Source organism: Podarcis pityusensis, assembly GCF_964106645.2.
Source record: "Podarcis pityusensis genome assembly, chromosome: 7".
Lineage (NCBI taxonomy): Eukaryota > Metazoa > Chordata > Lepidosauria > Squamata > Lacertidae > Podarcis > Podarcis pityusensis.
In genome coordinates, this window is record NC_138031.1 from 35,041,120 (window position 1) to 35,064,026 (window position 22,907).

General features: G+C 41.2%; 1 protein-coding gene across 3 annotated transcripts; it reads right to left on the bottom strand.

Annotated features, from left to right (window-relative positions):
* Positions 1–6,551: 6,551 nt before the first annotated feature.
* Positions 6,552–18,810, bottom strand: VXN (vexin). 3 transcript variants are annotated; one of them, XM_081013652.1, is made up of 6 exons: positions 18,730–18,810; positions 15,451–15,506; positions 10,534–10,702; positions 9,164–9,225; positions 8,413–8,498; positions 6,552–7,081 (listed from the first exon to the last, which is right to left on the bottom strand). In XM_081013652.1, the coding sequence occupies exons 1-6, from the start codon at positions 18,791–18,793 to the stop codon at positions 6,892–6,894; spliced, it is 627 nt and encodes a 208-aa protein (XP_080869778.1). In that variant the 5' UTR covers positions 18,794–18,810; the 3' UTR covers positions 6,552–6,891. The 3 variants fall into 3 exon arrangements, with proteins under 3 accessions (XP_080869778.1, XP_080869777.1, XP_080869779.1); XM_081013651.1 differs by having other exon boundaries at positions 8,413–8,501; XM_081013653.1 differs by lacking the exon at positions 18,730–18,810 and adding an exon at positions 14,083–14,152 and having other exon boundaries at positions 8,413–8,501; positions 15,451–15,498.
* Positions 18,811–22,907: the final 4,097 nt, after the last annotated feature.

The following is a 22,907-nucleotide window of genomic DNA, read 5'->3' on the forward strand; positions in this document are numbered from 1 at the left end:
CACCCTTAGCTGTCCAAAGGTCTCATGCTCTTTCCAAAGACTGTACTTTGTCCCATATGTTTGGAATTGCTTCCCAAATCACTTGTGTGATGAAATCCTTCCTCGAAACCCACCTTTTCCATTTAGCCTTTGCTACAACCCCCTACTTCCCAGTCTCTTGTATAACTAAGACTAAGTGCATATACGAAGTGCACAAGAAATGATAACACATTCTTCTCATTTTGGCCCTACCTCTCCTTCTGTCTCCCTTGTGCTGAATTTTAGATTGTAAGCAAGCTGCTTTGAGCCAAAAGCTGACCTCTTTGTATTCAGAAAACACTGCACACTGATGTAAACCTTAAATAACTGTATCTGTATGTCAATTATAATAGCAGCTGCAACTTTTAGTTCTAGATGTCAGCTTGGGGTGGAAATGGATGTCTATTTCCTGGCCTGGTTGGCATGTAATGTTAAACCATAGCTAATGTTTAGCCATGGTTTTAAGAGAATTAGCAATGTGCTGGTACCCCTAAAAAGTCTCCACTTCACTCTCCCCTGCTCTGTACTGGAGCAAGAAAGCACAAGGCTTGGTTCATTTTTTTACATGTGAAGTAAGGCTCATGCTTTTTTTTGCTCCAAACTAACCATGGCTAATCCTTTACCTGTCTACTCAGAAGTAAGTCCCATTTAATTCAGTGGTACTTACTCCCAGGAATGTGAAAATAAGATTGCACCGTACAATTATTCTCATCTCCATCCTCTGTGGTCTCCCCCCATTAAAGTCTCTGTAAACTCTGGTATAGGGGCCACTCATGCTGACTGTTACTCTGCCAAGCACCAAGAGCATTGACAGCACTTAATAAATATGACTGCTACTATAGATTTTTTTGTGAAGTTATTTCATGAATGGGTTGTTTATCAGATTACAGCATTCATCCTGGCTGCAGGTGAGTTCTTCAATGCCTCAAAGAACTCCGTCAGATCTACACAAGAGCCTTTTGTGCTTGTCTTTTCAATATCTCCATTAAACGTGATTAAGTGTCTGCCAGCTATTGATTTCTCTGAACAATATGACAGCTGCAAGGCAGGTGAAATGTAGATTTTACACCAAGTGCCCTCAAGCCACCTCAAAAGGAATTAAGCTTTATTCCATCGGAATCGTGTTTAATTTGGTTGCTCCCTTGCCAGACTCGGTGCCCTCTTATAACTGACTTCCTTTCTTGCCAGTGGCCTATAATAACAAGAGGGGTGGAATTCTATTTGAGACAAGTGAAACCTAGAATGGTTGGTAGGCCAGGTGTTGGGACTTATCCGACCGTGTTGGAGTGATGGTACCTAACTGCCATGTCTGAGGCGGTTGTTTCAGTTGTGAACTGAGAAGGGAGACAAAAATAACTGCCTATTACCAACTTGGATGGTGGGGATACTGGATTTTTTTCTGCTAACTGCCATGTTTCTCATTATGCTACCCATGTGGGAAGGATCAAAATCCTACTGGGTTGTGGCTGGGTGGCTGGGTGGGTGTATAGACATTATCTCTATATATAATCTTGGAAATTAATGGACCTGTCTCAATGATGCCCATTAATTTCAGTGGATCTACTCTGAGTAAAGCTTAGTTGAATAATAACTTGTCAGCAGTATACGGCCCTTGGATCACTAACAGCAAAAACAGATTCTTGTATTACACAGTCACTTATTTATTAATGGGCCATAGGTTGCATAATGAGATAATTTTTTCAGAACTTAGTTGGGTGTTGAAGCACAGCATAGTGTTATAAGATTGAGGTGAGGCTCGGTGTCTATTTGGGATTCCCTCTACCCTTCTGACTGATTCTATAGTTGTGTGACTGGAAACTGCAAAAAGAGAAGGACTGCTAAAACTGCAAAACCAGAACATGAAGTAAATAGCCCAGGCCAAGTTGGGTTAGCATCTACTTTTGTAGTGTAAGCTAGGACAATATGGTTTCACAAGAACTAAATAACTAGAGATAATTCAAGAGCAGCAAAAAGAACATGTTTGTCTGCTCAACCCAACATACACACAGCTGTATGTGAGTTATCAATGTGTAAGTGTGTCAGAGTGGATGTGAGTAAGAAGACAACAGACAGACAGCATTGGAATGGAGTCCGAAAACACAAGCCCTGAATTTGCTTTCCAAGAATCCAAGGCTGCAGAGTTCCACTAGAAATAAGATGGGGAGCAAAATCTGTTGGAGTCAACCTCTCTGTGTGTACACACTTAAAACCTTGTGACCTTATTCAAAGGAAATCAACCCAGGCCACAACCTTGACCCACTGAAAGCTCTCACTGCTCAGAGATCATGGCGTGTGTATCATCTGGGGGATAAAAAACATATTTTAAGAGTATATTACAGGGGAGGGAGCACATCAGGAATGGCCAAGTGCAGGTCAAATGAGGGCACCCAAAGCAATTTCAATAGAGTGCTGCTGATCCTACCAACTTTTAACAAGGTGTAGTAAAATGTTTACTACGTTCTACTCAAAGATATGTGTGTGTGTTTGACAGACAGACAGACGGGATGGTATCTTTGGCAGTGGGTCGCTTTGTGTGTCAAATCCTGGTTATAACTGTCCAATGTGCACCATAACTGTCAGGGAACTGACATCGGAGCTAGAGGCGGAGGGAAGGCTCTCAAATGATGCTGGAGAAGGGCCCAGCAGGGAGAGAGGCAGCTCAGCAGATGGGGAAGCAATTCAGCGCAACGCCAGGAATAAGGAGGGGCAGATGGGGGAATCGGCGAGAGGGCTCCCAGACTCTTCACCGGACACCAGCGGGGAGAGCACGGGTCCTCCGCTACCCACGCCCTCCCTGCGCAGAAGACTTCCATGCAGAGAGAGTAGGAGGAGACTGGGTGTCAAACAACTTTTATGTTAGAAAAGGTTTAAGAAACGCCCACTGACGGATTCTGCTAGCGACTGAGGCAGCCACGAAGTGAAGGGCTGTCCAGACTGAAAGGTTTAACAAGGCAACAAAGCCAGGAGAGGCGGCAACTTACGCACGAGCAACCCATACTCATTACAATAACTATGAAGCTTTTCCTGCTCAATGCCATCAACTTGACTTTGTGAGTTACTGAGTTTTTGTGGCATACTCTTTTATCTTCCAGCACTCTGTCTATAGATGAAAGTAGTTCTCCAAGACTACAGAAGTTGGCTGTCCCCAAACTAAATGATCCTATCCCAATAAAAGGCATTTCCTTTTTGAAGAAAGACACATTAAGCTAAATTGAGCCTGATATCTAGGACTTCTCTGGTACCCGGACTTGCACTTTTTATTATATTGTGGAATTGTAGGAATTTTGCATGATGTACTGTTTTAAATTTGGCTTTTCATTCATTATATCTGTTTGTAATTTATTTATTTTTTGGTACAAATTGAATAGCAAATGGTGGTGGTGGTGATAATACCATGCCATTTCTATTTTTGTGAATGGGTGTGCTTTTGTAAATTCACAAAAGTCATGTAGTTAACATATATATTCACTTGCTTGTAATTCGCTCTAAACATCAGTGTCTGGAAGGCTCTAAGTTCCCCATCCCAGTAAAGCCTGTTGAGGCTCCTTGATTACGTAGAGAAGATTACCTGGTCTAAGAGATGAGTTACAATGGGTTCAGAGCAAGCGATGCAACTGAAGCTCAGTCAAGTCTGCCCTTCTATACATGACATATTTAGGCTGCCAGGGGCCTCCTAGTACTATCATGTGCTTTTCATGGGATTAGTTTCCACCTTGGAAATAAATATGTATTGGGCAAACAGCGTGCCTTAAACTCGGATAACAGAGGCTGCGATCCTATACCCACTTTCTTGGTGTAAGATCCACTAAACCCAGTGCTTTTTTCTGGGGGTACGCATACCCCTAAACATTTTGTGAATCTAAGTTGGGCTGCATTGAGGGGCAGTATTTTAATATGTTTAGGAAAATGAGAATACCCCTAAACATATATTTTTAAGAAAAAAAGCACTGATAAACCTAATGGAACTTATTTCTCCCTGAGTGAACTTGTATACCGGAACACTGTAAAATCTGGGTTGTGAACCAACCAGAGTAATTTTTGTCCTAACCTGTAACATGGATTTAAAATGTTCACCAAATAGTTTTGGTGAGAAGTGTGCCAACTGGGCCACAGCTGTTTTAAACAAAAACAAAAACAAGCAAACATGGAGCGTATAATTGCTGCATTAGTTTTGGCCTGTTTCTGAAGGCTGCAACGAGGACAAAAGAAGGCCAGTCATCTAACCTGTGATACAGCATCTGTTCTACTCAGATTACCAGCTGTTCAGGCCGGCTGCTCCATCAAAGACTCCTGGGAAGGGTATTCATAGTGTTATGAGTTGGGGAGGGGGGAGTAGTAGGCTGTATGTAGACATATATATGGTTGCACTGTTAGTACCCTGTGCAGTGCAGTCTCGTGCATTATGGACTCAGAAGTCAGTCCCACTGTATTCAGTAGTGCTTGTTTCCATGAAAAGTGTATATAGGATTGCAGCCATAATGTGCTAACAGCCCTTAGCCAAGGCAACTTGTGCTGACCATAGTTCACCATATAATTCTTTTTTAGTTTTGAAATACTCTTGCGGAAACGTTAGTCAAACATGTTGAGGAACTGTGCTTGTTTTTTAAAAAAGAAAAAGGTAATAAAGTAAAGCACTGAGTGATTGCAGTTTTCTCTACTCTTCTTGCATTTGTCTGAAAAGCAGGGTGGCAGAAGTGATATCATGATAAAGTTACTCCTTGTAAATTCATATAGAGCAGCTCTCTCTTCCCTACCCCTGGGCCCCATGGAACTGTGTGCCTGAAGAGGACATCATTTATTTGGAACAATAAAACAAGTACTTGCTACATGTAAGAAAAAGCTTCATTAGTGTTAGGGAATATAAAATTAAACTACAACTTTGTTTTTTTGAAATCTGACATTAGATATCTCTGACTTATAAATTAAATAAATTAGAAGAAAACATGTTTTAAAATACAACAATTGTTGACATAATAACATATAATAACGCGCATTCCCCATCTCAGTACTGTTTAAAGCTATTATTTCACATATAACCAAAAGCTAAAGTAGGGGCCTTTCCACATGCAAGACTTTCCTGCTAACTAGCCACTGATGCACTGTTATTCAATGAATTTAGTTATTACGATTTCTGGCAACATAATGTTTTGGATGTGATGATACATGGCTGCACAGAGTGGTGCATTCTTTAATGTTTGTTTTTTTAAAAATCTGAGAAAAAAACCAGCTGCTCAGGCCGCTCCTACTATGAGGCAGGTGCCTCAGGTGGCAAATGCTAGGGGACAGTGACAGTCATTCTGATCTTTAGTAAAAGTTGAAAGATTTATACGATCTGAAGAGAAACCAGGGTAGAGTCATTCTGATCATGCTCATCTTCATGAGCAAGTGGTACCTTGTGATAAATCTTTCAACCTGGGCTGTTTGTCCTATCTAGTTGCCTTCTTCCAGTGTATCACAAATAGCAGGATTAGGAAAGGTCCTTGACTGAGCCAAACAGGCATAGACGTGGCCACCCCACATCTTCCAGAAGATTTTCCACATGTGTTGCTCTGCTCTCATGCTGCATGCTCCCATTGCTACTGCTGTGTTGCAGCTTTTGCTTGAGTTGGCAGCAAGCAAACGTCAGGCAGAGCAGTGAGCAAACATCAGCAAGGTGCTGGAATGCAGAATGTGTGCCACCTAGGTAGTTGCCTTTTACTGAATCAGACCACTGGTCCTTCTAGCTCAGTCTACCTTGGCTGACAGTGGCTCTCCAGGGTTTCAGACATTCCCAGCCCTACTTGGATTTGCCAATGATTGAACCCAGTACCTTCTGCATGCAAAGCTACGACCCTTCCCCACACAGCTTATCTTGACATCCCTAAGTTAGTCTGCTGGCCTCAGGTGTGGCGGAAGATGCTTTTCTGGCATCAGTGTCAATGTCAGATTACACTGCCAGCTCCATGGCTTCTGTATGTCGAATGGGGAGGAGGGACACCATCTTGTACGTTGCCTCAGGCAGCAAAGGCCAGTTCTGGTAACTGGGCATAGCTTAGAGCAACAGTTTCAAACCAAAGAACCCAAGAGTTCTTTGGAAGTTTAATGTTTGCATGTGTGTGAGAAAGAGTGGAGCAGGCATTGATGAGAATATCAGTAATAGAAAACAGGAAAGGCAGGTTGACCACCACCTTGAGTGTTGAGCATATGATATGACTACAACCCCCATCATCCCTGACCATTGGCCATGCTGCCTGGGACTGATGGAGGTTGGAGTCCAGGAACCTCTGGAGCGCCACAGATTCCCTCATCTCTGTGCAAGGGTGCACTCTCTGTTGATGTGGTGCAACAGTAGGTGAACGTTCATTTAGGTGAACTGAATGATTGCAGTAGAATTCTTCTGCAAATCCTCTGTCATGCTCAGAGGTTCCTAAGCAAACAAGTTGATTCTGAACCTGAAAGCCTGCATATCACTGATTTAAAGAAATCATTTGCCGAAGTAGCATCACATGATAAATTGCAGGACTGTACTTTAAATGGCACGGTGTCATTGACGTGAGGTCTGTTGAGGATACAGTAATTTCTCTTGGCCTTTTCCAACAAATCCAGATGAACCAGGATAGAATAAGAAATGCTGGGTTGATGCAATGATCACAGTTGAATCTGTTAACAAGAAGCATATCAGAAGCATGTGCAAAATATATGAGCTGAATTGTTTGCATAGGATGCAGTCTTTAAACTCGCCCACCCCACCCCCCGTGGATTCTGTAGAAGTTTTGTCTTGTTTTGTTTTTTGGGATAAGTGTGTACCACACTACATCCATTATCAGGTAAATGTGACAGTGTTCTGTATTTTGTTGAAGAACCCTCTGCTTGCACAAGCAAGGCTGAGGGTTGTCAGTCTGCCTCAAAGGCACTGTTTGTGGCCCCCAAATATTCTGACTTCTTTTTATGTTTCATCCATATTTTCCGCAGGAGGCTTGGTGTTCCATGCAAAATGCTGCCCGTTAGAGGTAAAGAGGCCTCCTCCGTTCCTTGAGTTGGGCTTATGTCATCTTCAGTATTTTTCTGCAAGGACCTTCTGTGCCTACAGTTGAAAGTGGGAACAGATTCAACATTTCAAGATTAAGTTCCTTCAGAATATTTATTTGGTGTTCACCGTTTTGTCAAACAATTTACTAAAACTCTTTTCCCCACCATTTTTGTCTTCTATTGTTAAAATACTATTTGTTAAAAATCATATATATATATATATTTGCAATTCTAACTGTATCCATGAGAGCAGCCTCCTAAGCATCATCTCTTGTTCAGATGTTTTGGGCAACAGCTTCTATCAGCCCCAGCCAGCAAGGCCATGCCAAATGGGGCCGATGGGAGCTATAGTCCAAGATACCGAGAGGACACCAGGTTGGGGAAAGCTGCTCTAATGGAATTCTCTGCACCTTCACCAAACTATAGATTAAACTGCCTGAAATATACTCAGAGTCGCAAAGTGATTTCATGCTCTTTATTCAGCTCATAGTGGTGAGGAGGAATGAATGAAAGTCCCCTCAAAGTATCTGCTTTATATACATTATTTACACAATGGGCTGCACATGATTGGTTAATTCTGGAATTCTACTGTAAGCCAATCAGGTTGTGGATTCACTTATATCTGGAGCATGATTGGGTGGTTCCTGCCAACCAATCATACTGCTGCATTGTTCTTGGACCAATCAGACTGCTGCATTCTGAATCCTATTGTTCTAGGACCAATCAGACTGCTGCAATTTGGATCCTATTGTTCTAGGACCAATCAGACTGCTGCAGTTTGGATCCTATTCAACTCAGTACATAACACTGCCTTAAAAAAAAGTTTGTAGTACAGAAAACCCCGATATTTCAGGCAAAATCTTTGGACACCTGCTGTTTATTTAATGCTTTTCCACCCTGCCTTTCAGGACCCATTGTCCTTGCAAGGCAATGATCACTTAAATTTAAAGACATATGAAACATCAGAGCAGAAGAAGACCATATGATAGCATTTGAGCATTAAAAACCAGCACAGCAGATTAATTAATCCTGGACCAGAATAAAAAACTTATAATGAAAATAGAAAATAACAGTGCAATCCTATATGTGCCTGCTCAGCAGTAAATCCCATTGCATTCAATGGGAGTTCCTTCTAGGTAAGCGTGTATGGGATGTTGTGGATTCAGTCTGGGATCTTGTGCATGCAAAGTATGCTCTTCCAGCTGCCTTTGGACTCTTTCCCCTTTTACTTATTTACAAATACTCTTTAACTTCTTTAAAGTTGCATTTTGGGATGTCAGTGATCTTCAGTCTGAGTAGCGTGTCACTGGTTCTTACAGACATTGAGTTTGGTAGCCCAAGTAATAGTTGTGGAATTAGAGGAGAAGGGAATGGTAAGAAACTTACTCGTCTGCAAATGCACTATCCCTCATGGCTGGTTCTGTGGCTGCAATCCATCTTGCATTGTGATGGGAGACTGGGGATCCCTGCGGCTGCTAAATTATAGGGAAATGGGGGGGACGGATAAAATAAAAATGTCAAGATGCAATAAAAACAGAACACAATAATAGCTAGCACACATCTAACAACTTGGTAGAAGAGGGAATGTTGACATCATATATGCATGGCAGACATCAGCGGGTGACCCTAATATTTGAAGCTTGGACTGTTTGTTCACCCATAAAATAACAGTTTTCATAGATATACTGTCAGCCAATTTGGATTATTTTATAAAGTGGGCAGGATATAAACTTTAAAAATCAATCAACAAATAGTAAGACTAGAGAGTGTGGTGTTGGGAGGCTGAGAAAAGATTATATCTGATACACCAATGCCAATATCATCTTAATATTGCTATCCTTTCATATAATTGCTGGATTTGTATGCATCATGTAAAAAAAATTTAATGCTTGTGTTGTTCGATAATTTCTTTAGATTTGTATTACAGGTTTTTTTTTGTGTGTTTGCAAGCTTTGCTTTTGATCTTTGTTGTATTGGAAGGAGGAGGTGATTAATGTAAGTGCAAAGACCTCTTTTATAAGAAGATTAAGGATGTTACATGAATTTTTGACTGAAACACAGGACTTGTAGCAATCATCAGGAGTCACATGATATTGCACAGAGGTAGTTGGTTTTATATTACGTATGTGTTACTTACCAAAGTCTTTGCATCTGGCAGGCTACTGCTATAGCAGAATGACCTTTGTTTAGAAATTCCAGCTGCAATGAAAAACAGAAAGGAGAAACTTTGGGTAAAATGTACTGTAGAGAGAACTGGAATGTGGACTGTGCTCTGCCATCTGGGTCATTCGTCCATATGTGTATACATGCTGCCAAGGAATGAAAATGGCTGCTTACCTGGTCACAAGTAACCATCATGCTGGGCTCCTCCCCCTTGGAAGGAACACTAGGATGAGGTGGCTGCTTGTGAGGAATCCCAGTCCGGCCGTTGGAGATTGGTGGGCTTTCCCGCCATAGCCTTATTTGAATCCTGGCCAATCCAGCCAGGTCAGGTGGGAGGGCTGTGGGACCCTATAAAAGGCTGTCTGAAGCCAACTCCTGGGACCATTGTCCTCAGAAATGAGACTGACTGGTTATGGCAGTGATGCCATCAGAAAAGGACATTAAGGCACAAGTCCAGAGACCCACTCAGCAGAATGAACAGAAGGACCCCAACCACATTATGAAGCGACACACACAACAATCTAAAAAAGGGGGCTCCAGAAAGACCAGAAACTAAAATTACCTAACTGCAGCACTGAGTGGAGGCAGAAATTTAATAACAGGGAAATGTAGCTTTTTCACACACTCCTTCTTGCTATGAGACCTCACTTGCCAAATCAGTATTTCAAATATAAGTGACCTCTTTGGCAACAGTACTTGAAAGTGTGATCATAGAATCATAGAATTGTAGAGTTGGAAAGGACACTTGCAATAACATATGTCCTATTCTGTGGAGATAAGGAACAACCATTCCTTCCTGTGATATTCTGCCTTCTATAGGCATGTTTGAGCATCATATATTTCTCTGATATTCTTCCTTAATACTTTCACGGTGGAACTGTCTTCCATTCTGATTAAAATGGACAGCAGGATTATCCACACAGATCCTTTTTCTGTAGGCTAATATACATCCTGCAGCATTGTTACCAGCAATGCTCATTATATAATAATAAAAATGAATGAATGAATGAATGAATAAATAAATAATGGTAATATAATAATAATAATAATAATAATAATAATAATAATAATAAATAATAATAATAATAAACCCTGCCCATCTGGCTGGGTTTTCCCAGCCACTCTGGGTGGCTCCCAATAGAATATTATTTAACATTGACTTTTTCAAATGGAAAAGTTGAATGCTGTATCAAAGATGTTTTGTGTTTGACTCATGCTGCAAAAAAAACCCCAAAAACAAAAACAGAACTCTTTTCAGTACCAAAGGGCTCATTGTTTTCATTACAAGGCCATACCTCTGGACAGTTAGTAAGCCTGAGTACTAAATATATTGCTGAGACTTACTGTGTCTTGCAGAACATTTGGAGGGACTAGGGAAGAATCCTTGCTGCCTGTTCTGCACATGACTGAATGCCTGCCCTTCTTCATCTTTGCAGAAGACTTGAATGAGATCACCTTGGTGTGACAGCAGCTCCTCTGTCCCCTGAAGATGATAGTCAGACACTGCTACCACCTACAGGGAAGAGGTGAAACAGGCTAATTACATGTGCCGTGTATAGATTCAATGCCTGAGTCTATGCATAACCTGTAGTAATTATAGTGTAGAATAAGCATTGCTGTCCTCTTTGCCCATAAAACAATAATTAAAAGTTCTGCTATATTATCATTATGAAAACTGTAACTAAGCTGATAGCCAGAAAAGGTAATACCCTATTATGTTACTCCTCTATCTTTCTACAGTTATCTAAAAGGCTTAAAGTTAGCAAGTGTGCAATAAAAGGGTTAGACAGAGAAATCTCTCCCTCTCTCCCAACCAGGAAAAAGAGAATATTGTCTAGTGTGCTTCCTGCACCATTGGACTGACGATATAATTTGGAAACTACTTGGGTCCAGTGTAAGGCACCCATGAGGATCTTGGGCCTGGTTCTATGGGTCCTGATACTGTGGGATCCAGTTTATAGGCTTCTGCCTGCCTGCTTTGGATTCAGTGGTCTCCTGATCACCATCATCAGGTCAAATGTTGACTCTTAGCCTCTAACTTGTCCTGGTCACTGCTGGGCTCTGGGGTTATGGCAGACCCAACAGATCACGTGGAAGAGACAGGAGCTGCCCAGTGACTGGGGCAACCCAGTCAGATGGGCGGGGTACAAGAAATAAGTTGTCGTCATTGTTTGGCTACGTCCCATGCCTGTATTGTTCTGTCTACTTGAAGGCAGACAATGTTGCTATGGAAAATGACCATGTCATTTGATCCATCCTAAGTGACCCAATTATTATGGGTTCTGATGTTACTGAAGTAGGAAACTACCACAGAGGGGTGACAACTATGTTCCTCCTGTAATGCAAGGATAGTTCCTCTTTTATAACAATGAGACGCTATTAGTATATTGGCAGTAGAATTCAGGAGAAAGTTGTACAACATCTACCTTTATTTCTATGTCTTGAGATATCAACACACACAAACGGAGAAGCAAGAGTATCTTGCCAGTAACACAGACAGAGACTACTGCTGCATTATTCTTCCATATGTGTTTGTTTCATTTACTACCAATACTATTTTCTTTTCTTTTTTAGAAAACAGACTATGTCCAAATCACTTGGGTATATGTGGGCCTAATGCCATGCAGTAATAAGTTGGGATAACTTATGTAGGTCAGGAAGCCAAGTCTGTGGTAGCACAGTTTAGATCCAAACAGGATTTCAAGCTTCTCTAGGTCATTATGAACACACAAGGTAAATCTCTGGGATTATCTTGAAGTCACTTTTCTTTTCTAATTGTATCAGAAAAGCTAATGTGAGTTTGGCCATTATTCAGATGAATGGCAGTCTCATCCAAACTAAGTAGCATTAGAAAGCAGCTCCCTAAATATTTGATTTATGATTTTTAAAAGATATTATTTGTTTCAGCAGCAGCTACTTGTTCCATTTGCCAGGCAAGTTTTTCTACTTGCGCTGTGTGGAGTCCTGTAGCAGAAAGCCTTGCTAAACACCTTCAGTGGCTATTTTCATGTTATTCTTCAATAAGCCAACAACTACAATTTACAAACAATGAGGGAGAGCTGGCTTTTACAAACAATAGAAAAAATACTGATAAAACCAACAAGAAGGAGAAGGAAAATAGGAAAGCTGTGCATCACAAATGCATTGCAAAAATATTTTTGGAACTAAAACCAATTCAGCTCCAGAAGCCAAAACTAAATTAATTTGTACTATGCAAGTCTTTCACTTGCTTCACTGTTATTATTTTGCTTATTTAAAGAATTAATGTCTCCATTATAGAAAACTACAACAACTTAACAATCTAGAAGACTGAGCCAAGCACTCATTTTGAAAATCAACCATAGAATGTTCCATCAGTGTCAATGGGAGAAAGGACTAAGCACCTCCTCAACTCTCCTACAACATTTAAAAGTTCCTAACTCTGGTTGGATTGTTGCTCATTATTCATTAGCATCAGTGGCGGAACTTGGAGTCTCAAATTTCAGCAGTGCCTGTGCAACACCAAAATTCAGTGCCCCACTCTGTAAGATAATTAAAAAGCAGTCAAACCAACTATTCATGTATTGCTAGCTGGGCACATCATAGGAGCTGAAGCTCACAGAGTTTTCCTATAAACTTGCTAGAGAGAACTCTGTGAGAGACACTCCCACTGTGCCCCGACAAGGGGAGGGCATAGCTATATATCCTCCTACCTGCCTGGGCACACCCTCTTTCCATCTCTTTCTGCTCTGCCAGCAATGTGACACCTACAAAGTCTGAGCGTCAAACTCAGACTACATTTTGAGCTAGACTTAAATATGTCTTTGTAACTGAATTACTATTTTAAGTCTGTCTGAACAAAGCTGCTGTATCTGTTCCTGTCCAATAAGTATTCTGAGTATATGTTATTTTTTACCTTTTACAAATCCATTTTGTGTGTGATTGTTAGTTTAAGGGAGAGTAAAGGGGGAAATACCAGGAAAATCAACTCTGCCTTAAAGCATCCTGGATTACTTAAACTAAAGGGACAAAACTAGCCTATCTAAACTTCCTTTTAAGCTGCAAAGGGATGGCACTCTGCTGATCAGGGGGTAGGAAAGATAATATCTAATAAATCAGGCTTCCTCACACTCGGCCCTCCAGATGTTTTTGGCCTACAACTCCCTGATCCCTAGCTAGCAGGACCAGTGGTCAGGGATGATGGGAAATGTAGTCTCAAAACATCTGGAGGGCTGAGTTTGAGGAAGCCTGTAATAAATATAACATCTCCTAGCATCTATTCATATTCCAAAACCTGCCACTCGCCTTGGATTCTACCCATAGGTGCCAGGTCTAGGAGGCCCTGGGTGCCAGGGAACCCACAGAAGTTACCAGGAGTCATGTCAAAGCCCCGACACAGCCTCCCAGATGACGTCAGAGGCCCTGCCAGGCCTCTAAATCTGATTTCTGGTAGAAACTGGAAGTCATGTTCGGAAGCCTCATGAGGTCTCGGTTGTTATCTCCGAGACCCTGCGAGGCCTTGGAAGAGCCACTGCCGCAATGTAAAGTCATGACCTCATGATGTCATGATGTCACGTTTTATCACAGGTGCCATTGGGCATCCATAACCTGGGGCCTCTGATTCTACCTCATGGCTGTTGCACGCCCAAAATCCCACGCCCAGTGCAACCAAATTGTTTGTGTTCCCTTAGACCTGCCTCTGATAGTATGGACGTTCTAGCCCAACCGTTACCAACCTGGGGCCCTCTAGTTGTTTTGATGGAGACTCCCACCAGCCCAGTTTCACTAATCCTGGTGAATTCACCAGCCAATGCTGGCTGGGGCTGATGGGAGTTGTGACCCAAAAAGTCTGGAGGGAGGCACCAGGTTGGTGAGGACTGTTCTCAGTTTAGAAGATAGGCAGTTAATACATACTGTGATGGTGTGCACCTTGGCAGCAGGACTCACCCTCGTCATAAGTTTCTCCTCGCTGATTTTAAAGGGGCTTGTGACATAAGAAAGGGGAGATGGGGAGGCCCTCGTTTAAAATAGCAAATGAAAAGAATTAACGAGAAACTGGTTTGCTCATGTTTTGCTGGAAAGTGGTTGTGTAGGATTCCCCCAGACACATGGAAAGTCTTTAAAACATCATTGCTATCAGGAAATGGTTAATGTTGAGGCATCTGAGGTTAATTCACAGGGATGGTCATATGACTGAGCAGCACTTAACCCTGCCCTGGCACACTCAAAGTGCTATTGCTGTTAAAGACTCTGGCAGGCATCCAAGGGTGCTTGCTATTTTTGCCTTGTCTGGGATTAAACAAGGGCACCTATGAAGATTACCAGGGTGAAATAAGTCCTATCATCTCAGGCTGCTAAGAACAGGTAAAGTGGCAAGTTTTTTTAGGAATTAATTTTCCATATTTTGCATTGTAAGGGGGGGGAGTTGGGTCTCAAAATCTCCCTTCATGTTGTATATCTATTTGCCATTCATTGGTATGATTGCACATTTTTAGTTTGTCCAATTTATTTGTTATATGTTTATACTGCCATTAGATATCAGTTCCCAGGTTTATTTTATTGGCAGAGGAGCACAATTAATTTGAACCAGGGTCACTTACTTTTGCTCCAGGAGCTTATTTGGATGCCCAAACTCAGACCTGGAAGGAACTCATAAACAAGTGCCTTTCTTTCCCACTTGTGAATCAACACAGCTTGCTTCCAACTACATCTAGGAGATACTGGTGGCTGTGAGGCTTCCAGATCAGATTGCAATTTTCAGATGTGCTTGAGGTTGATATGTGCTTGTGGTTGTGTTATCATGCCAGATGCCTGTTCCACCCAGATCTTACATTTGCCAAGGTGACATAAACATGAGAGCAGGTCAGAAGCTGGGATGTAGGGGTATGTAACCTCTCTTGGTCAGCTGATTTTTCTCTGCACATGCCCTTCTAGACTGTTTATTATGCAGCTGGGCTCTGTAACCAGAATTAAGCCCAGATGGATGAAACTTGTTTAAAATGGCCTGGTGCAAATCATTTGCAGACAGAAGGATTAAGTCCACTCTCTTCTGCCCAGTAATTCCCAATAGTGGGTTTTGTATTTTGTTTTTGTTGTAGAAAAGGCTGCATTTGAAATTTCCTTAAAACCTACATGCAATTTATGAACCATGTCAGGGTTTTGGTTTTTTTGTTTTGTTTTTGTACTAGTGCATATGTCGGTTCCACACCATGATCTTGAGAGATCTATGTTCTGCTTCAGTGGACAAGAAATACCCTCTTTAATAAGCAACAGTTTCCTTACCTTTTTCGGCAGGATGCATTGAGCACTTTTGGCTTTTCTTCTGACTGGGCTACATGCTACAAAAACAATGGAAACATCAGCATGAACTGAAGAGATTGTTTAACTTTCCTTGTCAAAATGTAGCATTCCAAGAGAGCAGCTCAGACCCACCTGGTAGAAGCTTCTCTGCACTGCCTCCAGTGGATATCCCCCCCCCCCCCCCGATCAGTACCAGGTAACTGGGTCTGGGAGTTGCCATTTTAATTTCCCACAGTGCTCTGCAGCAACACCATATGTGGGGCATTATGGGAAGTTAAAATGGTGGCTCACAGCTGTCTGGCACTAATTGGAGTGCTGCTTCTACCAACATCCGCTGGTGTTATCGGATAAACACGCCAGGGCTCACTCAAAGAAGGAGAAGCCCACTAATACAATTCCACGACAGAGCCATTTCACAGGGACTCTACGCAGTGGAGCTGGCCCTGCGTGACATCAAAGATAGACTAAAGTGACCTTGCTGAGAGAAGTTGTGGGGTCAGGAGTGTTAGGGTTGCCCTCCTCCAACATTTGAGATATCTGCTTGGAACTCAGATTTTTTCAAATTAAAAAAATAATTCAGAGTGGTTGACAACATTCAGTTGAAATAGCACACACACAAACACATTTATGTGTGTGTATATATGTCTGTGTATAATATGTACATAGAAATAAAACAGGAGATAAAACCAATTCAAATTCAGAACTTGGGGGGGGGCTTTTTTTTTTTAAAAAGCATAACACTGGCAACCAGGTAAGCCTTTCTTGAGAGCAATCTATATGTGGGTCCCATTACTTTGGCACCAAGTAAAAGCTGTTTTGTCTGTTAAACTTTTAATCGTGGAATATAATTGTTCTGCTTATTCTGTAGAATGTTGTTGTGCTCCTGATTTCAGTCTTATTTGCTTTGCATTTTCTTTCTGTGTTGTTCTGATCTGTTGCAACCTGTTAACTGGGATGAAAATAGCCACAAAAAGAGAGAGCCCCCATCTCTTGTTTTCTGGGGATGTAGCTTAAATCAGAACAGTATCCATTCCCAATCATTAAGGTGGTTCTTAATTTAATCAGCTAGTCGTTCAATAAAATAACTCTGTACAGTCACAAAGCCATGGAAGCAACAGCTAATATTACATGGAGCAAGTGATGGTTCACATGCATCAGTCACAGAAGTTTAAACGAAACAGAGGTGTTAGAAAGATTTTAAGTGTATGTAAAAGTATATGCAGTCTTTATATAGTTTTCCTTGCATCTTATTGAAAGCAGAGGAAAATGAAAAAATATTTGCATATTCATTCTTTTTTGAATGCAGTTTTTAATTACATTAATGATGCTCCAGATTAAGTAGCAAGGAGTGCTTTATAAATATCCATCTGGCATATTTTTAGCTTGCCCATTGTAATCTCCCCAGCCAAAATGCTGTACATCTGCAGGCAAGGAAAGCAGCAAATTGCCTTACCAAAGGCAAAGTGAGGAAAAGTTCTAACGGAGGTAATACTTCTTGAATAGGCTGCTTAAGAAACAGTTGTTCATGAAAATGGGAGCTAAGCTGACAATTCACTTTGGCCTGCCATGAAATAAAGGCATAAGGAGCTGCTTGATACTGAATCAGTCAAATGGTCCATCAAATTATGTACTGAAGGGTACTGACACATCTTGTGTCAGTAAGTGTTTCTAAGTATGTGAAGAGTGCCCTTCAGAAGGATACAGATACAAGCAGGTACACCTTAAGACAGGTAAAGTGAAACAGGGTTGCCTTGCTATAGTGCTGCAGGGCTCAGAAAAACTTCACTTGCCAAATTTCCAAGCGAGATTTATTTCTTTTGCATATCAGCTACAGGGGCCTTCACTTTCATGCGATCATCCTATCAGGCTGATGCCTTGTGCAGAAAACGTTTCTGGGACTCCCCCCCCCCCCCCATCCTTGCAAAATCAGATTTGTAGGATATCCTCTCCCAAATACACCTTCTGCCCTGACCTCCTACAAACTATTCCCTTAAGTAACAACCAGACTTGGCCATTAAAAAAACCACACAACTACTTTGAAATCCTTCCTATTTCAGTCAAAGCTCGAGTTGCCCCTCATCCCCTCCTGCCTTGCCTAGACTGTTGCCTTTAAGCAATTGTGCAACAGACAGATATGCAACTGAGATTAGCTTTTCCTGCATCTTCAGGCCAAGAAGAACTTTTCCTGTTGAATTTCTTCCTGCTAAAGTAATGTTAAAATAGTGGGAACCCTGCCAGAAAATCATTATGCCCCTATAGAAAATCCAGTTTTCTGACTCAGGCCTAGAAAGTAAGGTGGGTTCTCTGGAATGAATGGGGTAAAATAAAGACCCTCAGCCCCATAATGTGTTTTCCACTAACAAACCAAGCTCTCCTGGTACGGGTGTAGTGGTTTGGTGAAGCTGTGAGATGGAGCTTTGGTTGTACAATCAACATTGCACCCCATTAGCAGTAAAAGGGATAGTGGAACTGGAAGCAAATTTGGGGGTAATTTGAAAAAAAACCACCACACAATGAAAATCCATTTTTATAAAGATATTTGTGTGTGCACGCACGCATGTACAAAAGAACTCCAAGGATAATAAGCTTGGGCTCCCACTCATAATTTCATTTGCATTTTAATAAAAACATCATCATAATAAATCTGAAAAGAGCAACTGGGGCTTGCAAATAAATATTAAGACTACACTTTTCCGTACGGAGTTTCCCATGAGAAATCTATCTCCCTTCGGACACAAGGTGTTGAAAAACTATTGTTCTCCTGAATGCATATTGATCTTTGTCTGACGTTTGCTCTTTGTGACAAGTAAATGCTAAGGTTAAATGTACAATCAGTCCCAGAACACAAATTTGAAAATGCTGTCTCCTTTGACCCAGTAGGTCGTAGCCATATAGAGTCATTTTCTACATATTAACTATTCAGGGCTTCATTTTTCAATACTCCTAACTTTATGATTTCTCATCTTAATGGTAATATTGGATGCCTAGGAACAAAGCCACATGGAATTAAGCACACTGATTGCACAGTTTGTTTCTGCAGAAATACTTCCACTGCCTAGCCTATCTAGACTTCTGCTTTCATTTTCTCCAAGGAAAGGGCGAACGGAGGGGGGGGAGGCGTTGGGGAATCAGAGATCACTACACAGCAAGTACAATACAGTGAGCACACATCTGAATTTACCATTTTGAAGGTTTCCCCCTAACATTCCATTTCAATAAACACTGAACCCCTGGCAATAGCTCTGGTTGCGTGGTACTCACATTTGGAAGAAATCACAGTGAAGACTTCTAAATTTTCATCACTGCAACTGTAAATCTGGTGCATTTTTCACCTCTCCCTCCTGGCTGCCTATCGGCTTCATGCAACTGCTCTGAACTTCTGGTAAATAGGTTTCACTAATCCCATCTGGCTCTGTGATCATTGTCCACGTCCACAAAGGAGAGACTGATGCTGTGATCTCATCTCATTCTACATTCTTCATTGCAACATTTTCAACCCCAGTCTGCCTTTGTATGAATTCTGCTCACGCCAGGGTTTGATTTTGCTGTTCCTTAAAACCACAGCCATGCAAGTAATATTTTATTTGCATAACCTCTCTCTGTTACCAAACAAGTTACAGGCACCTTCTGCCAATAGTAAGTGGCGACCTGAAGGAATGCTTGCATTTTGTGTATAGACGAGGAATTATGAAATAAGACATTTATTATTATTATTATTATTGTTGTTGTTGTTGTTATTAATTAATTTTCTATGCCACCCTTCATCCAAAGATCACAGGATGGTTTACAAGATTTGTGGGAGTGACAGAGCCAGGCATATACTCATTAAAAAAATAAACATAGAATAATTTTCTAAATGGAAAATTAAAAAAAACACCCAATACATGCTGCAATAAGAACATATTTTACTTAAAAATGTTTCTTGTTTCACAAGGCAGTGGGATAAGGCCTTTCAGCTCTGAGATCAACGTTTTCAAATATAGATGCTTGGACTTAAGCACTCAAATCTACATTTAGCTCTTTTAATAGGTGGCCTGGTTTGCTGAGGTGTTGAGCTCTTGCAAAAACAAAAAAACCAAAACCAATAACGGACACCAGGTGAAACGCTACACCCACTTACTCAGGAGTTAGGCCCACCAAAATCACTACCCCTCCCTCCCCCAATTTGATTCTTATGTCGTCAAGAATAAATTCACTTCAGGTGCCTGGATTTAGCATTTTCATTGTGGGACTACCACAGTGATGAGTGTACCAGATAGTCTTATAAATGTTATATTAACCTTTTGGGAAAGGGTCTTTTTAAAATAGTGGTTGAGGAGTTGTCACCTAAGCACACACAAAAGCACTTTTTTTTTGGTAGGTGTGTGAAATGCACATACAGGGTTAGTCTAGCTATTCTGGGTCAGAAACTGTAGCACGTATTAGCAATCCCAGGGGCCTGATGTCCTGGAAATATAACTTGCTGCCACTACTACAATACAATAGAATTTTAAAGGGAGGACATCAACATTCAACTCATGAGCCTGAGCCAAATACTATAGTTCTTGCTTTATATGAGAGTTGTGGACTCACAAAGAAAGCAGGACCAAATCCAGTACAGGATTTGTGCCACTTGTTTCCAAACTGTCCCATGGTACCAAATCTGTTGGGGAGGAGGATAAAAGCTGTTGTTCTAGAAAACACTGGAGTATTTAAAATGTTCAGGGAGCAATCAATATAATCAGCCCCAAGTTCAATTAGTTTTTGATTTATTGTGCCACATGTTCTGCTTGTATGACTGATGTCATTAACATCAGACTCGGCTGGCTAGTTCATCTGTCTCCGTCCAGTTTGTCCCGGGCACAAACACACTAAACAGATGGGGAATTTCATGGCCACAAATGGAATTGTTTATCCTTCTATTGTTCTTGTGTCAAGCAATCAAACCAAATCCATTACCAACCAATAAAAAGATCAGGGTACCATCTATTCAGCAGCGAGCTGAGCAGAGGGGGATAGGTAGCAGGGATTTCAAACTTCTACAAATGGTCAGAAAAATGATCCACATTGACCCACAAGCAAAAATAGAAAGCTGAAACAAAATGTCTATTCTCCCACCTGCTAATTTTTGGATACTCCTTAAAGAAGATAACCCTAGAAAAGAACATCTGCTTCCATTAAAATTTTGCCATGCAGAATTTCTCTATCTGGCACAATATAATGGTGGTTTCTATGTATTAAATATTTTAAAACTTTTTAAAAGTTACATTTTATTGCAAATATACAAACCACATTTATCTTTCCATGTATGAAGATAAATATTTTAGTTCCCCTCTTGTTTGAGGTGGAAAGAAAATGTCTGGTGAAACAGTTGATGAACACATAACTCAGAAAGAGGATGCTGTAACCTACCTGCTGAAATGTGTTGTGGGAACTGTTCTCCCACACCCCTGTAGTGTTTATAAGCTTTTCCTGCACTGAAGGCCACCATTAAGTAATTATTATCCACATTCTTGCTTTATGTTCTTGGTACTTTTTGGTGGGGTCATGATACCCATTACATTGGTGGAATGTAATCTTTCACATGGTAACCCTAACCCTTGCCCCACCATGCCTGCATAGGGGAAATATATGCGTATGGGCTTCCTGAATTCAAATATTTATTCTATGTGCAGATGTCAGGGGGTGGGGCTTGGAACTGTAGGGGTGGAGCCAGAAGTACAGTCCTGTTGCTCCTCCTACTGTGAAACCCCCTTCACATGTGATGAAGTCTTTTATTTCCAGGTAATTATATTGCTGTAAAGAAAAATTCTCACGCATTAGAACAGAATCTGTTAAAGTTGAACCAAGCTCAGTGAAATATTTTAACTGTCAGAGTTGAACAAAATGAAGGAATGTTGAAGGACCTCTGGACATTTGAGGCGTTCCCATAACTAATTATAAACCCATCAAGAATGAGAGAGAATGGCTTCCATGGCCTGTTGCCTCCAGACATATCTGAAACCTAGAACTGCCCCATTTTATTAACTGTGCAAACTACTGCCATTGGTCCTGATTTAAAATCATCAGCAACTATCTAAAGAGAATAGGCCACCATCTAATATCCTTCCAACAGGCAGGGTGTGTTATCAAATCTAAGTCTTTAATTGTATCATTCTCATTGGATTTCATACTCAGTTGCATAACAGTAAATCTGATCCTTACTGAGCTACCTGAGCCTACTTCTATTAACTTGTCGGTATGATAAGGATAAAGTGCAGATATTTTTGGACTGGGACTGTGAACTGAAGTGTTGCACAATTAAACCATTGAAAAGAAAAATTGTGCAAAGCAAACCCAGGATTTTAAGGCATAACTTTGAACACAAGTTTGGCATTGTGTATTTAATGAGAAGAGAAGAATATTATTTTATTTATAAAAGTGCATTTATATCACACCTTTTTTCTCCAAGGAACTCAAGACGGTGTGCATGGTTCTCCCCCTCCTAAATTAATCCCCACAACAACCTTGAAAGGTAGGCTAGGACTGGGAGGCAGTGAGTGGACCAAAGTCACCCAGTAAGCTTCATGGCCGAGTGGGGATTTGAAGCCAGGTCTCCCAGGTCTTAGTTTGTACAATTAAAGTACTGCAGAGCCAGCACCAAGAATCTAATTTTGTAATCTAGAGATGAAAATGTTTTGTGTTTCTTTTTAATCAAATGACTGAAAATCTCCCTTATTTCCCCTGCTTTTGTGCCTAAAGAGAGAGAGAGCAGCAGCCATGATTTCCAATCTCAGTTTTGTATTGTAGCAGTTCTTTCTCTGAAGGACGAAGATATATACGCAGTGCAGGAGTCAGATTCTAAGCTGTGTCCACAGCAACACCAACTATGTCAGACAATGGCTGGTGCCCTTCGAGGGCCGAGAAGCAAGTGACACAACAATGGGGAGGGGGCAGCCGCACACTGGCGACCCTGACAATCAATCAATCTTTCAGATGTGTTACCCATTTTAGCTGCAGCTGTAAATCAGCATCTGAATGCCAAGTAGTGAACTTAAGGCCTCTGGGACCAACATTCAAGTCTGTGTATCTCATTAAAAGCACAACATTCAGCTCAAAGGTCAGTGAGGTGACTAACAGAGGGCCCTCACTGCTCCATGTGGATGAGACTTTTAAGCAAAACAAGCCCCTTCTCAGGGTAAGTCTGGTTGGAAATCTGCTCCACACAGAGTACATTTTTAAGAGGTTCTTGTGAAAATGTAATGAGTAGTTGGGACAGATACATTAGCAAAATTATGTGCACAGATCTGTAAAGGTACTCTTCTTAGAGAGCTAGAATTGGCTCTTACAACTTCCTGCGAACATTTAGCCAATGGCAATCAGGTTTGCTGCTGGCCCTCAGTGTTTCATGACTTGTTAGGGATAGTGCATACTGTACATATGTACTTTCACATGTGAACCTGCCTTACAACACTAAATAA